General features: G+C 36.8%; 1 protein-coding gene across 1 annotated transcript; it reads left to right on the forward strand.

The window, feature by feature from the left end:
- Positions 1-1,716: 1,716 nt before the first annotated feature.
- LOC115421647 (hyaluronidase-5-like) lies at positions 1,717-12,110 on the forward strand. Its single transcript, XM_030137644.1, has 4 exons — positions 1,717-2,008; positions 6,254-7,201; positions 9,651-9,740; positions 11,271-12,110. Exons 2-4 carry the CDS (start codon positions 6,269-6,271, stop codon positions 11,697-11,699), a joined length of 1,452 nt encoding a protein of 483 aa, XP_029993504.1. The 5' UTR covers positions 1,717-2,008; positions 6,254-6,268; the 3' UTR covers positions 11,700-12,110.
- The last annotated feature ends 2,987 nt before the right edge of the window (positions 12,111-15,097 follow it).

Consider the following 15,097-nt stretch of genomic DNA (forward strand, 5'->3'; position numbering starts at 1 on the left):
GTGATTGGGGGGGGGGGGTGCTCTCCGAGTGCTTTTCTAGTTTGACTTGTTATTGATATCTTCAGTACTGTAAAAGGGAAGTGGACTCTGTCTGTGTGTCTCAGGCATCACACAAAATCCAGAAAGAGCTGACTGCTGCAATTTGGCATATTTATGTGTTTTTGGTCAAGGAAGAGACTAGCAAAAATGACAAGTTGATAGGACCAATGTTTTGGGAGATATTAGTAATTTTGGAATACATTTACAATAGCCTTGCCCAGAATCATAGAACTGAAGTGGGTTACCTAGCAACAGATAAGGCCACATTGCCATGGTGTCAGATTTCATGTACAGAAACAGACATGACATCTAATAGGTTATTCAACTGAAAATACCAGTGGGATTGACGACCAAGAAAGTAAAGGAATGAACAGAGGTACGTTTATTTTACCACATCTAGAACACATGGGGAACCACGGGTCAATACGCTACTACATATATATACTTTTATGTAATTGTTGTTATTTCTATAAAGATATTTTTATATATCCTTTTAGTTTTGTACTTTTTGTTGTTGTTTCAGCTGATTCTAGAACAGTTTTCATTCTAGAAAAGTTGTTTATCATTTTCAGACATGTCTTACTATTTTTTTTTTGCCTATTCAAATAATCAAATTTAATCAAACTGAAGAAAATAATAACAACAACTGATTATTTATTACAAAGATAATCGACAGCTACAGCTCTACTACAATGAATGTGGAAACATTCATCATTTTCTTAATACGGATTCACCGATAAAACCCATATAATTTGACAAGTAACAATGGTTGCAGATACAGTTTATGATATATTTAGTCTTAAAAATGGTCCCTTTGCTTCAGTTTTCTCTGTTTTAATATAATAACCTCCAAATTTACCCTGAGTGTTTATGATCATCTACATGATCAGTAAATTTGAAATGGGAAAATACCAGATTCTCACAGAAAAATCCAAAATGCAGAGTGTAATATTAAAATAAATAGTTATAGGTCATTTAGGAAAGGTTAAATGTAGAGAAGCATTTATTTGAAAGTTGCCAAAGAAGTAGTTTTAGGTCTTTAAGGGTAAAAAAGCAGAAAATAACACAAGACACTCAAGAGAAAAAGACAACTATTCTTTCTCATCTTTATTTTACATACATCACCAAGCAAGAAAAACAACCTAATGTCAAAGCAGGTAAAGTCAGAGTCTGTCATGTGATAAAACGATGTCCTCAACTACATCAAATGACCAACTGTTGTTTATTTATAGTCAAAGAAATGACAGAATTTAGAGAAAGTGATTGATGTTTTATTTACTTTGACTGAACATTGAACGGGTTTAGATAAAAGTTGTGTCTATAAACACTGGGTTCCATTTAATCCTGTTTACTTTATAAATTATTCTACATAATGACTCCTCTGGCAGATACAGAAAAGAAAATCCTCTTCAGGTCAATTTATATCACCTCGTGGTTCACAAAACAGTGTGATTAGTCAAAGAGCTGGTTGTTTTGAAAGGCTGGTGAGGATCTGTTCCGGAACCTGTCTTGCGTCTTCTTTGCCTATTACTCATTCTGTTCATGTAACCTGTGGATTTCCTTCAGCTCGGTAAATTTCCAACTAACTGACCAAGTTAAAACTCACACATTCCTTGCGTGTCTGGACAGACGCTGTGGATATGACAGGCGCGTCCACACATTGTCCTCATCCTGCAACTTCCTCAGATATTATCCTTCAGGCATGGAGGAGGGAGTTCTGTTCTGTTCTTGAAAAACATCAGGACGTCCAAATAAAAGCGGGAACACTTTCAGGGATGCACATCACTCTGCTCTGACAAGTTTCCACATGTGTTCTGACTGTAATTTAAGCTCCAGCGACAGCTTATTTAAAGACGAGCTGTTTTGACTCCCAGAGGAGAAGGAGGTTCACGTTTATGAGTGAACAGGTAACAATTTGACGACTGGCTGAGGTGTCATTTGGACGGGGGAGAGTTGGACCAGTGAGCAGGTGGGTGTTCACACTTACAATTAACACTGTTTTCATTGCAGGTCAAAGGTTTATTGGTCTTAGTTTAAGGCAGAACCTGAACATTATTGGGGTCAAGTTTGAGAACAGCGTTAACAGTATTTCTGTGTCATAAACAAAGAGGATTTACTGTTTTAACTCTGAAACGACATAAATCATAAAACTGACAGTCTGCCTTTACACAGCCTGGAGACAGAGATACTGGAGTTACACTTGTGACCTTGTGAAGATACTCACACTGTACCGACTGAAAATATGTCAGTGCTGTTAAAACTATATTTACAGTGACCGAGCTCCAGATCTGATGAGTGACAATTTAATAAAGCGATATAATTCTCCAAAAATCTGATGGAATCCTTTAAAACAACAACAGAGACGATAAATTAAAATAGAAATCAGGTTTCTGGTTACAGTTTGGTGTTCGTGCTTTTATTAGAACAGAGAGGGATCTGTGGTGGCTCGACAATAAAACTTTAACTCAGCAAGTAATAAATGATCAAACATGCAATGCAGGTGATAATTCATTTACTGTGTTATGTAGTAGTGGTGGGTTGAATACTAAATAAAGAAAAACTTAAGTGTTTGATTTATGAATGAAGTTACCGATAAAGATGTAAGTATTTGATTTAAAAGCAGCCGTGGCCTAGATGACTAGAGAGTCGGCTTGTGACCAAAGGGTTGCAGGTTCAATTCCCTGGACTGGCAGAGAGCTGTTGGCTGATGTGCCCTGGAGTAAGACACTTTATCCCCTGGGTGCCTGACATAGCGAGCCCACTGCTCCCAGCATGCAGTGTGTGTGATGTATGATCTAGTGATGGGTTAAAGGCAGAAGATAAATTTCAGTGTGTGGTGCATGTTTACGTGTATGACAAACTACTACAGACAAAATAAAGAGTCTATTCTAAAAGTATTTGAGGGGTAAGTAAATAAGTTTAGACTTTTTAATACTCCTTTTTCAACCATGCAAATTTAGACTTGTTTGTACTTGAAGACAGATTCTGTTCATTTAAATGTTTTGTTTTTTGTTTTATTTTGTTTCTTTGCATGTTCAAAATAAATAAATAAAATTAAATAAATAAATAAATAAATAAATAAATAAATAAATAAATAAATTTTATAATTATATAATTTTAAATAATTTTTAGCTTCTTAATGTCTGATGTTAAATGAGTTGACTGTGAAAAGTACGGCTAAGTTATATTAATACCTCAGTTATTCACGTTATTGATCTTATTCCATCTAATATACATAAATTGGTGTTCAAAGAGCAGAACAGCTGTATTAATACTAATGAAACACTTCTTATAAGTGATGAGACGTTGAAGAGATAAAGAATTCCATTTGTAATATTTAATGAAGAAGAATATAACAAGCCAGTAAAGACCCAGTGACCAAACCCATCTACTGATCTAAACTGTTTAATACCTGTTGATCCACTAATTCTATCAATACATGTAAATAACTGGTGTAAAATACAATTTGTCATCTTTTCATGGCCATCAGAATCACCCATTTGGACGTTCAGAGGCTCCGTGGTTACCATGGAAACACTGTCATCTTCTACAACATTGATTCATCAGTAAAACCCATGGAGTTGGATCAATGACAGTGGATGGAGACACTGGGTTTACGTTCACTTAATGATATCTTTGCTGAAAAAGTCACTTTTTCTTCAGTTTTCTCTGTTTCTAGTATAATAACCCTCAACTTTAATCTGAACTTTTATGAACAGTTATATGATCAGTGAATTAAATGTAGGAAAATACCTGATTTACACTGAAAAAAGCATTAAATAAAGAAGATAATATTACAATAAATGGTGATAAATCACCTAAGAAAGGTTAAATACAAAGGGAAATTCATTTGGGAACTGCCATAAAAGTAGCACTGGGTCTTTTTGGGTTAACATAATCTCTGTGCAGTATTGATACACTTATTTAGACATGAAACAAAATTGATCCTAATTTACTAGACTTAAATTGTGAGGTGAAGTATGAGAACTATCTTTGTTGCTGATAAGGCATGTAATATTTCATGCCTGAGCTTCTTATGCAACATCTAAACTATGACAGAGTCAGCCTTTTGTCTTCAGGATATTAAAAACACATAAATCTTCCATAAAGCCAAAACATGTGGTGCCCAATCACATTAAACAACTTCATACTTTCAGGTTGGAACTTGAACTACTGCACTGTGCAAATGCAATGCCAGCACAATTAAAAACTGAATTTATCTGTCATCTGGTTTTAGTTTTGGTGAAGTTATCTTTTTTTTTTTTTTTTTTTTTTTTTTTTCAGTTTGATGAGGTTTTTCTGTCTTTCTAATTTGATTCAACACTTTATTTATACATTTTCCTGTTTGTGAAACTGGTTGTTTTTATTACTTGATTTTACTAAACTGTTGTTTGGTTCTATTTTAGTCTCTTTAACCCATAAAGGCCCAGTTCGACTTTTGTGTCAGTTTTTTCTCTATATTAAACCTTTCTTAAGTGAGTTATCACCATTTATAATAATATCCTCTGTATTTTGCATTTTTCACTGTAAATCATGTATTTTCCTATATTTAATTTAGATGTAAATCCAAATATTATTATATCACAACAGAAAAAATGGAAGAAAAAATGACTTTTTCAGAAAACTATGTCATTAAGTGAACATTAAACAAGTGTGTCCATCCACTGTCATTGATCCAACTCCAATGGTTTTACTGGTGAATCAATGTTGTAGAAGATGACAGTGTTTCCACAGTAACTACGGAGCCTCTGAACGTCCAAATGGGTCATATCTGATGACCATGAAAAGATGACAAACTGCATTTTACACCAATTATTTACATGTATTGATAAGATTAGTGGATCAGCAGGTATTAACCCTTTAACCTCTGAGACATTATTCCATGTAAACGTGCTGCTGTGAATTTGCGTCTGTTTCAGTGTCATAAAAGCAGCTGTGAGTGTGTGTTTGTGTTCCTTTTCTTCAGCGGTTTTACTTTACTGTGTGTTTTAGGTCAAAACAGGAGGAATAACAGAAAAAAAACAAAGAGAGGAATTGAAGTTTGATAGGTTTTTACTAAATAAGGCACTCAGAATGTACATCAATAATAGATGTAGGATGTTGAATATAAACTGTGAACTGGAACACACTGAACAACAACAAATATTTGAATTTTGGCCCAGTCGTTTTTGATTTGGGGTTGCTTTTTGGCACCTGGTTGAACTCCAAAAAGCAGTCACACGGTCAAAACTCAGTAAAAACACAGTAAAAAGAAAAAAGGGAAAATCACCACAACACTGCAAACAACAGTAAAAACCAAAAAACACAAGGAAAACTGCTCTTTGTTTTAGCCCTCATTCCACAGGTGGCAGGGGTACACTGAGCATGCTCAGACGTCTCTCTATGGAAAGAACAAGGTCTGTTCTATCAGCACATTTTGGACATTTTTCTTATTGAGTAAATGGTTGAATTTTTATGAATATTTCAAATAAATCACACATTCAGAACGCTCATGGCAGACACATCAGGGGTTAAAGCATTACAAAATTTTAGATCAGTAGATACTTTTGGTTGCTGGTGGATGTTTGGGTCTTTATGGGTTAAGCATTAACATCTGTAACAGTGTTTTTCAACCTTGGGGTTGGGACCCCACTTGGGGTCGACTGGAATCCAAATGGGGTCGCCTGAAATTTCTAGTAATTGATAAAAATTAAAATTGAAACTTACTAATAAAAATATAGGGAGTTGTGAGAGACAACCACAATAGAGAAAAGACATGACAAACTCTGAAGCTGAAACTGAAGCAGTGTGGTTCTGTTTATCTGTCAAATGTTCATTGTGGTCGGTTTCAGATGCTGCAGCTCTTTCATAATTCATAGTTTGAGTTATTGTTTGTTCAGTATTAATTGTCAGCCTTGTAAATCCAAGCTGGACTGACTTCACATATCCTTTGTGCAGTAATCTCAACCTGGATTTTCTGCCTCTGTCCATAATAATACATAATATAATATACATTATATAGCCTAAATGTCATCTAAAATTAATATTTACGTGCAACATAGTATACCAAACTATTGCATGATCAAAACAAATTCATTTTTACAAAAAAAAAAGTCTCTGTTTTTAATGTCTGAAGTCCCCAGATTTTTGTGATGTTAAAATGGGGTCACGAGCCAAAAAAGGTTGGGAACCACTGGTCTATAATAACCCTGCCTCTTAATATCTGTCTTTCCAGAATCCTCTATTCATCATGAACCCACTCAGTTTGATCCATTCCACCTCGGTCTTTACTGTGATGTTGGCTCTACTCTGCTGTAGCCAGGCCTTACCCAGGACAGATGTTCCAATCCGCCCTGGCCACCCCTTTCTATTCATGTGGAATGCCCCGTCCGAGCTGTGTGAAATACGCTTCGGGATGCCACTGGACCTCTCCCACTTCCACCATGTCAGCAGCACCCTGAAGACAGCCACGAACCAGTTCATCTCTATATTCTACACCGACCGCTTCGGCATCTTCCCCTACGTGGATGAAGATACGGGCGAGATGTATGACGAAGGCCTCCCTCAGCTGATAGACCTGAAGGAGCACCATGAACTGGCTGAGGATGACATTGAGTACTACATCCCAGCAGACCAACCGGGCCTGGCTGTGCTGGACTTTGAGGAGTGGAGGCCCCAGTGGGTCAGAAACTGGGGCAGCAAGAACATCTACAGAGAGATCTCCATCGAAAAGGTCAAGATGAAGAACGCAACACTATCTGATGACGAAGCTGAGGATCGGGCAAAGGTGGTGTTTGAACGAGCAGCGAAGAGGTACTTCACCCGATCCATCAGGATTGGGAAGACCCTGAGGCCTAAAAAACTCTGGGGTTACTACTTGTACCCTGACTGCTACAACTACGACTACAACCAGGACATGAAAGGCTTCACCGGAGAGTGTCCCGACATCGAGCAGGTCAGGAATGATGAACTTCTCTGGTTGTGGAAAGAGTCCACCGCACTATTCCCATCCATCTACCTGGAGGCGGTGCTCAAAGACTCCCATCAGGCCCGGCAGTTTGTTCGCCATCGCATCCACGAGGCAGTGAGGGTGTCGATGCTTCCCAACAGCTCCTACTCCACCCCCATCTACGCCTACATACGCCCAGTGTACAAGGACAGCGTTGACGACTACATGTCAGAGGTTAGAGACACATGTGCTTATTACCTCCGCCAAGGAGGTTATGTTTTTGTCGGCGTTGGTTTGTCTGTTTGTCTGTCTGTGTGGAAGATAACTCAAAAAGTTATGGAGGGATTTGGATGAAAATTTCAGGAAATGTTGATACTGGCACAAGGAACAAATGATTAAATTTTGGTGGTGATCAGGGGTTGGGGGGGCACTGAGCTGCCTTGGTGGAGGTCTGCGCTCTACGAGTGCTTTTCTAGAAAAGACAGCACAGACCTCTGCCAAGGCAGATCAGTGGCCCCCCCACCCCGATCACCACCAAAATTTAATCATTTGTTCCTTGTGCCAGTATCAACATTTCCTGAAATTTTCATCCAAATCCGGGGCACTGATCGGCCTTGGCAGAGGTCTGCGCTCTCCGAGTGCTTCTAGTTTAAAGGAGTGATGTTTCGCTTTTTACTTCCGCCAAATGTAACGCCGGAGGTCATGTTTTTACTGGGGTTTGTCTGTCTGTCTGTCTGTGTGCAAGACAACTCAAAAAGTTATGGACAGATTTGGATGAAAATTTCAGGAAATGTTGATACTGGCACAAGGAACAAATTATTAAATTTTGGTGGTGATTGGGGGAGGGGGGGTCTGATCTGCCTTGGAGGAGGTCTGTGCTCTCCGAGTGCTTTTCTAGCTATTAAATGGAATTATTCATTCTAAAACATTTCCCTGTGGTCTACATAAACTGTAAATGCTATGCTTGGGTCTGAATTCTTCATTAATTCAACTCCACAGGTCCATCTTCAACCCTATTTCTGAGTAATGACACCAGAAAGGTTGTTTTGAGCGCTGGCCCTTTAAATGCAAATGAGACACTTCATGCCCCACCCCTTCCAGGTTGTTGACTGTGCTGCTCTGTCCCGTTCAGCCACTTGTGTTTGTTATTACAACCAAAAACTGAACATTGTTGGTAATTGGCTCGAAGTTTGGACATATTTTCAGTATGGACTACAACCGCTGCTGCTGAACAACAATTATGGTGTACTTGGAGAAACGTTCATCGGAAGTCTTGACCTTATATGTGCAAATGTTGTGAAGTAACTAGTTATAGATGTAACAAATTTAGCAGGAATTAAAAATGGTTGTAGAAATCCACTCAATTTTTGCCAAAATGAATATAAGATAGCTTTGCTGCACCTGGAGGGTTCAAATTCAAACTTTATGAACTATTAGGGTCCAAAAACACAAACAAATGAACCAAAGATGAATAAAAGTGGGTTTAGCAAAATATGACCCCTGTAATGGAACTGAGCAGACAATCCCAACACCACAATATGAAAAATAAAAACACATTATATCATCCACATAAAGCAGAAAAATGTAGAGCAAAAGTGACTAGTGTTTGGTTCAGGTGTGGGGATGATTGAGAGGGAGTGGGCCCTTATACGACTATAGGTACATATATAAGAGTCCACAGATCCTACCGATGCCTCAGCTGAGACACACAAAAACGTAAAAATTCAACTAAAAACTAAAATGCATGTTCAGTCCTGCAGATCAGGGCCAAAGCCTCCACCTCTCACTATAAAATATGGAGCTTTAAAAGTTATTGCTTTCTGTTTGAACGGTGCTGTTGCTGTTGTTTCCAGGTAGAGTGGGGACCAGAAGACGACTGGAAACCACAAGTGACGGACTGTTAAATATCATATGGTGCCAGCAGCTAAAATTGCTTGAGGGAAATAAATCGATTTCATATCAACCCAATATTGACAAAGACGAAAACTAAGGGAATTTTATCCATAACTTTTTATCCGTTTTAGTTAGTTTTGTAAGAACACAATACAGTTTCAGTTAGTTATCGTTTTTTTCTTTTAATTGTAGTTTTTAATTTATTTCAGTCAACAAAAATGTTTTTACAATTCTAGTTTTCATCATTTCGTTATTTTTTGTTAACGATAATAACCTTGGTCCGATCGATGTCACAATGTTGCAGCACGGGAGGGCGCTATCGTACAATGGCACCACGAGTACAACGCTGTTAGTCCTATCAATACATGATAATAATTGGTGTAAAATACAGTTTGTCATCTTTTTGTGGTCATCAGATATAACCCATTTGGACGTTCAGAGACGTTCTTTTTCTTCAGTTTTCTCTGTTTTGGATATAATAACCCCCAACTTTAATCTGAGCTTTAATGAACACCCAAATAATCAGTACATTAAATATAGGAAAATACCTATTTTTCATTTAAAAATGAAAAATAAAGTTAGAGTAATAATATATTATTAATATATAATACGTAATATTAGAGTAAATGGTAATAAATCACTCAGGAAAGGCTAAAAATACAGAAAACTTCATTTGGGAACTGCCACAAAAGCAGCTCTTGGTCTTTATGGGTTAAGATAAGGTACAATGTGTTAAACCTGTGCTTATGCATCAATTGTCTTTTCATTTCCCGTGTCTGTTGTGTTCTAGTTTGACCTGGTCAACACCATCGGGGAAGCTGCTGCTCTTGGTGCTGCAGGAGTCGTTTCCTGGGGAGATATGAATATCACTGACACAGAGGTGAACATTCCACAACATACACACACACACACACACACACACACACACACACACTGTCAGAATGTGTTGCTTAATGCAATCATTAGTATGTATGTGTGCAGCTGCATACTATTTCTTAAGCTTCTTTTTTTTTTTTTTTACCAGAAAGTAGATAGACACCTACAACCCTAACTCAGCCTAATGACAGAGGGAATACATGAGTTTGTGTATCTGTTCATTCTCCTCTGAGGTGCACGTCTTTGAGGATGTGGTCTAGTTGGTTTAGGATTCTTCTGGCTTTCTGCACCACCTGCTTTTTTCGTAAAGAATTCAGGTCTTTTAGTTGAACTCCTATAATTTTGAAGCAGACCCTGATGATGCTGCTGAGACTGTTTTTGTCCTTCACAGACAGTCCATTATGAAAGCACATAAAGGAAAAGGTTAAAAGACTTTCAACAAAAGAACAGTTAAAACTATTAGAAACGTTAAGACTCCAGCTTCTGCAGCAGGTGGATTCCTGGTGAAGACGTCAACAGAGCATACTGAACTCTTTAAATCAGGGGTCTCAAACTCATTTTCTTTCAGGGGCCACATTCAGCCCAATTTGATCTCCAGTGAGCCGGACCAGTAAAATAATAACATAATAACCTATAAATAATGACAACTCCAAATTTTTGTCTTTGTTTTAGTGTAAAAAAAAAACAAAACATTAAATTATGAAAATTCTTACTTTTATAAACTATCAAAAAAAAAAAAAAAACCCTGAAAAAACTGAAATTTAAATTAAAAAATGTAAGAAAATTTAGTGCAATTTTAACAATATTATGCCTCAACTTATCATTTCTACATGTGGATTATGGATTGGATCTACAAAGACACTAAACACTGAGGAACAGGCAGAAAATTGTTAAAATCATGCTTAATTTTCTTTAGACATTTCAGGTTGTTCATATTTGTTCAGGTTGTTCACATTTAATTGTTTCAGGATAGTTTGTAAATGTAAATATTTTGATAATTTAATGTTATTTGTTGCACTAAAACAAAGAAAAAAGTTGAAGTTGTTAATTCTAGATTTTTTTTTTGGCTTAATTCAATATTTTTTACTTAATTGAATATTTTTTTTTGGCTTAATTCAAGATTTTTTACTTAGCTGAAGATTTTTTTGGCTTAATTCAAGATTTTTTTTTACTTAACTGAAGATTTTTTTTGGCTTAATTCAATATTTTTTTTTATTTAATTGAATATATTTTTTTTGGCTTAATTCAAGATTTTTTTTCCTTAATTCAAGCTAAAAATTTTTTTTGCTTAATTCAATTCAAGACTGTGGAATTTTTTGCACTTGGCAAAAACATCCCACAGGCTGGATTGGAACCTTTGGCGGGCTGCATTTGGCCCCCGGGCCGCATGTTTGAGACCCCTGCTTTAAATGTTTCTAAACCAGTACTGTACAATGTCTCCAACTGAAGTTTTGGCATGATTTTAGGTCCACAATGCTCAGCTGTTTTCATGTCTGTATTTCCTGAGCTGATTCTACTTTCTACATTTCTACAGGACTCTTGCTTTGACGCACGGCGCCACCTGGAGCAGGTCATGAACCCCTACATCCTCAACGTCTCCACGGCAACCAAGCTGTGCAGCGTATCACTCTGTCAGGGTAAAGGTCGCTGTGTGAGAAAACGCTGGGATGAAGACGTCTTCCTCCACCTCGACCCTCTTCGATACCAGATCCAGCGGGTCCGCCGTGGTGGTCCGCTGGTGGTGCGCGGTGGCCTCTCACAGGAGGACGTCAACTGGTTTGATGACAACTTTGACTGCATGTGTTACAGTGCAGAGCCATGCAGGTCACCCCTGATTCTCAACATCATCCACGAGGCCGTCATGACAACGAAGCATAAATCTGCAGCATGTCAAAGCGGTGGCAGGCTGCACCCTTTACTGATGATGGCAGCTCTGATGAGTCTGAACTCAGTCATGATGTAAATACAAACCATTAATGAAGTCAGTTTGTGTGTGTGATACAAGTCAGCAACAGCAGGAAACATGCTGCCATCGTATGTTTCATAAAACCACAGACGTGTGGAACCTCAGGGTGTCATTTCTCACAGATGGATCTGATTCTTTTTTGCCTTTACTCTTCTGAAATGAGATGGTTGTGGTGGATGGTAGATTTTCAAAATACATGACTTTTACACCCGAGAGCAGAGTTTGGATTTTCACACCTGGGAATTTTCAGGTTTAGCTCACACAGGCACTTTGATTAGAATATATTGTGTGATGGTTTAAACATTAACCCATACAGACCCAGTGTTACATTTATGTCACTTCCTAAATGATTTTTTTTTCTCTACTTAACCTTTCTTAAGTGATTTATCATCATTTATTCTAATATTATCCTCTGTATTTTGCTTTTTTTTCAGTGCAAATCAGGTATTTTACTATATTTAATTTACTGATCATGTACAGTCGCAGAAAAGAAATGTTAGACCATGAAAAGTCATCAGAAACAATGGTTAGGTAATCAAATACTAACTCCAGTGTGTATCACGTGACTAAAACAGACAGAAAAGAAAACATGGAATGCCTAAAAGCACTGTTTTTGTCAGTACAATGCCACAGATATTGATGTAAGAACTGAAGTGATTTTGGTTAATATCAGGAAAACATGGAAAATGGCTAAATATCAGCTCTTGAATTAAACTCTTATGAGCTGTTTTAGTTGTTATCATTATATTTGTCCAAACAAATGTACCTTTAGTTGTACCAGGCATTAAAATGAACAAGAAATTGAAGAAAACAAGGGTGATCTAACAACTTTTTCTGACTATAGATGTTCATAAAACCTCAGACTGAAGTTAAGGGTTCATATATCAGAAACAGAGAAAACTGAAGAAAAAGTGACTTTTTTTTTTTTTTTTTTAGAAAAAATATACATAAAAACAAGTGTCTCCATCCACTGTCATGTATCAAACTCCAAAGGTTTTTCTGGTGAATCGGTGTTGTAAAAGATGATGGTGTTTCCGTGGTAACTATGGAGCCTCTGAATGTCCAAATGGGTCATATCTGATGACCATGGAAAGATGACAAACTGTATTTTACACCAATTATTTACATGTATTGATAGGATTAACGGATCAGCAGGTATTCAGCATTTACATCAGTGGATGGTTTTGGTCGACAGTGGCTGTTTGGGTCTTTATGGGTTAATTAAATATGCTGTGAATCATCTTCTATTACATCCTTGCAGACTTTTTCCATATTGAACCAAGCTGTATATATTTAAATAAATGCTGTCAGTGTCTTAACATAAAATGGTTAAATACTTGCAAAATTTCTGAGACACACAGTTGAAAAAGGGTCATGGAATTCACATCACAATGTTAATATGAAGTATATTTTGGGCTAAAAAAAACCACACACACAAAGGCAACATTTTAATAATTTAGAAGGATAAAGGACAGTTTCCACTCCTTCTGAGATCATTTATTTGTGTGTTTTTTACTAAGCAATTTAATAACTGTAGGTATTCATATCACATACTCACAGTAAAGACTAACAGGTGAAGTCTACAGGGTTAGTGGTTAGTTTACAGGTCCAAAAAAGTGTCGGGAAATGAGTTCACTCTTACAGCTGAAGGAACCGTTATAATCAATGTAATCATTTATCTGCACTTTATGTAAGGGTTAAGAGTTGTCTGTGCTCCTCTTAAATCATGGAATGTCATGAGGTGATATGAATAATTAGTGTATCATAGTCTGACTTCACTATAATGTCAGTGTGTTTGATAGTTTGATGTGATTGGGTCACTTTGGCATCATTATTTATTATTACAAAGGTGATAGTGACGACATGTTTGCAGATATATGGACACTAAAGGCTGTTTCTGACATGTTCAGGTGGTGATGGTGTTCTGTCTAGAAACAGTCTGAGCTGTAATTCAGGTTGTTGTCCATCGGGGGGTGTCAGAGCAGTGTTCATATAAGGTGATCACTACACTCATTCAACTATCAACACTTTCCTCGTGCACAGTACAGTACAGTGTTTTTTAAACATAGGATGTGTGAGATCAGTTTCTTAGACATGGGTTTTATTTGCAGACTGAACTTCATTCATGCCTGGGAATCTGGTTGTTAGTATAACAAAGTATTTTTATTGTGTAATAAAATACTTTTACTCAAGTAAAATATGTTTTTATTTCTTCCACCACTGGTATGATTTTTCCATGTTTGCAAATCTTGAACATGTGTGCCTACTTCTTTTACATGGTGCAATTAATGGATTATTTAGATGGGATTAGAACAGTCCAGTCTGTTCATGACAAAAGCAAGCATCAGTTTTTCTGTGGAAAACAGGGAAAGAAAGCCCTTGAATGTCTTTGGATTTATCTAACTGGTAAACCTTCAACCTCCTGAGACTCCGGACAGTATAGGTTTCTGCTTTTTTGCATGAAAAAAAAAAAAATGTCTTGAGTGAAAACAGCCTGATATAACACTTTTTTTCAAATACAGTTTTTTTATTTATTTATTTTTTTAATTAATGTCTTTTCACAGTTTTTGTTTGTTTGTTTGGTTTTTTGTATAAAGCTGTGAAACTCTTGTCTACAAACATGGACAATAGCTGGTTCTTAGGAGGTTAATGACACAAACATAATGATCTTATATTGTTTTGTACACATTTAGGAAGGAATATATCACTCATTTCATCAATACAGTTTATTAATGTTTATGCTCTTGAGCCAGCAGAGGGTGTAGCTGTACATATAGGTCTTTAACCTCCTGTCTGTGGAGTTTTAGTATAAGGAGAAAATTATGTGGAGGAATGGACAGTGTATTCTATAACAAAGGTCAAAGGCCATCTTCACTCCTCTGTGAAAAATAAACAGTCTCTTCTTGTTCTGTCTTCAGTTACTCAGTGCAGGATAATTTATTTCAAAAAAGCAAATTTAAACAGTATGAAAAAGTAGTACACTGCCTTAGTTACTTGCATTTTCGAGCATTTCTTTTCCCACTAATCTGTAAATAACCAAATCTATGAACTACAGATTTAAATTAGCATTTTAGCTATAATTCTGCATATTTCCATCTGCTGTTGTCTCAATACAGATGTTGATTGATGTGCACTGTCCCTACCAAATGAATGAATGAACAAATGAATGAATGAATGAATGGATGAATCCATCAATCAATCTTGTGAACAGGGTGAGGTCAGAGTTGAAGGTAAATGAAAGTACTCATACAAAATAAACAGTTAAACCATGTTAAAAAAAAAAAAAAAAAAAAAAAAAAAAAATAATACCATACCATACCATACCATATCGTGCCGTCTTCTTCTACTTATCCGGGTCAGGGTCGCAGGGGCAGCAGCCTCAGCAGAGGAGCCCA

This window comes from Sphaeramia orbicularis, chromosome 6 (assembly GCF_902148855.1).
Source record: "Sphaeramia orbicularis chromosome 6, fSphaOr1.1, whole genome shotgun sequence".
In the NCBI taxonomy this organism is placed as follows: Eukaryota; Metazoa; Chordata; class Actinopteri; order Kurtiformes; family Apogonidae; genus Sphaeramia; species Sphaeramia orbicularis.

Bases quoted from the DNA above. Each gene is read 5' to 3' on its own strand.
- LOC115421647 (XM_030137644.1), top strand. From the start codon at position 6,269: ATGAACCCACTCAGTTTGATCCATTCCACCTCGGTCTTTACTGTGATG. The intron at 7,202-9,650 runs GTTAGAGACACA...GTTGTGTTCTAG, and splicing joins TTGACGACTACATGTCAGAG to TTTGACCTGGTCAACACCAT. The intron at 9,741-11,270 runs GTGAACATTCCA...ACATTTCTACAG, and splicing joins TGAATATCACTGACACAGAG to GACTCTTGCTTTGACGCACG.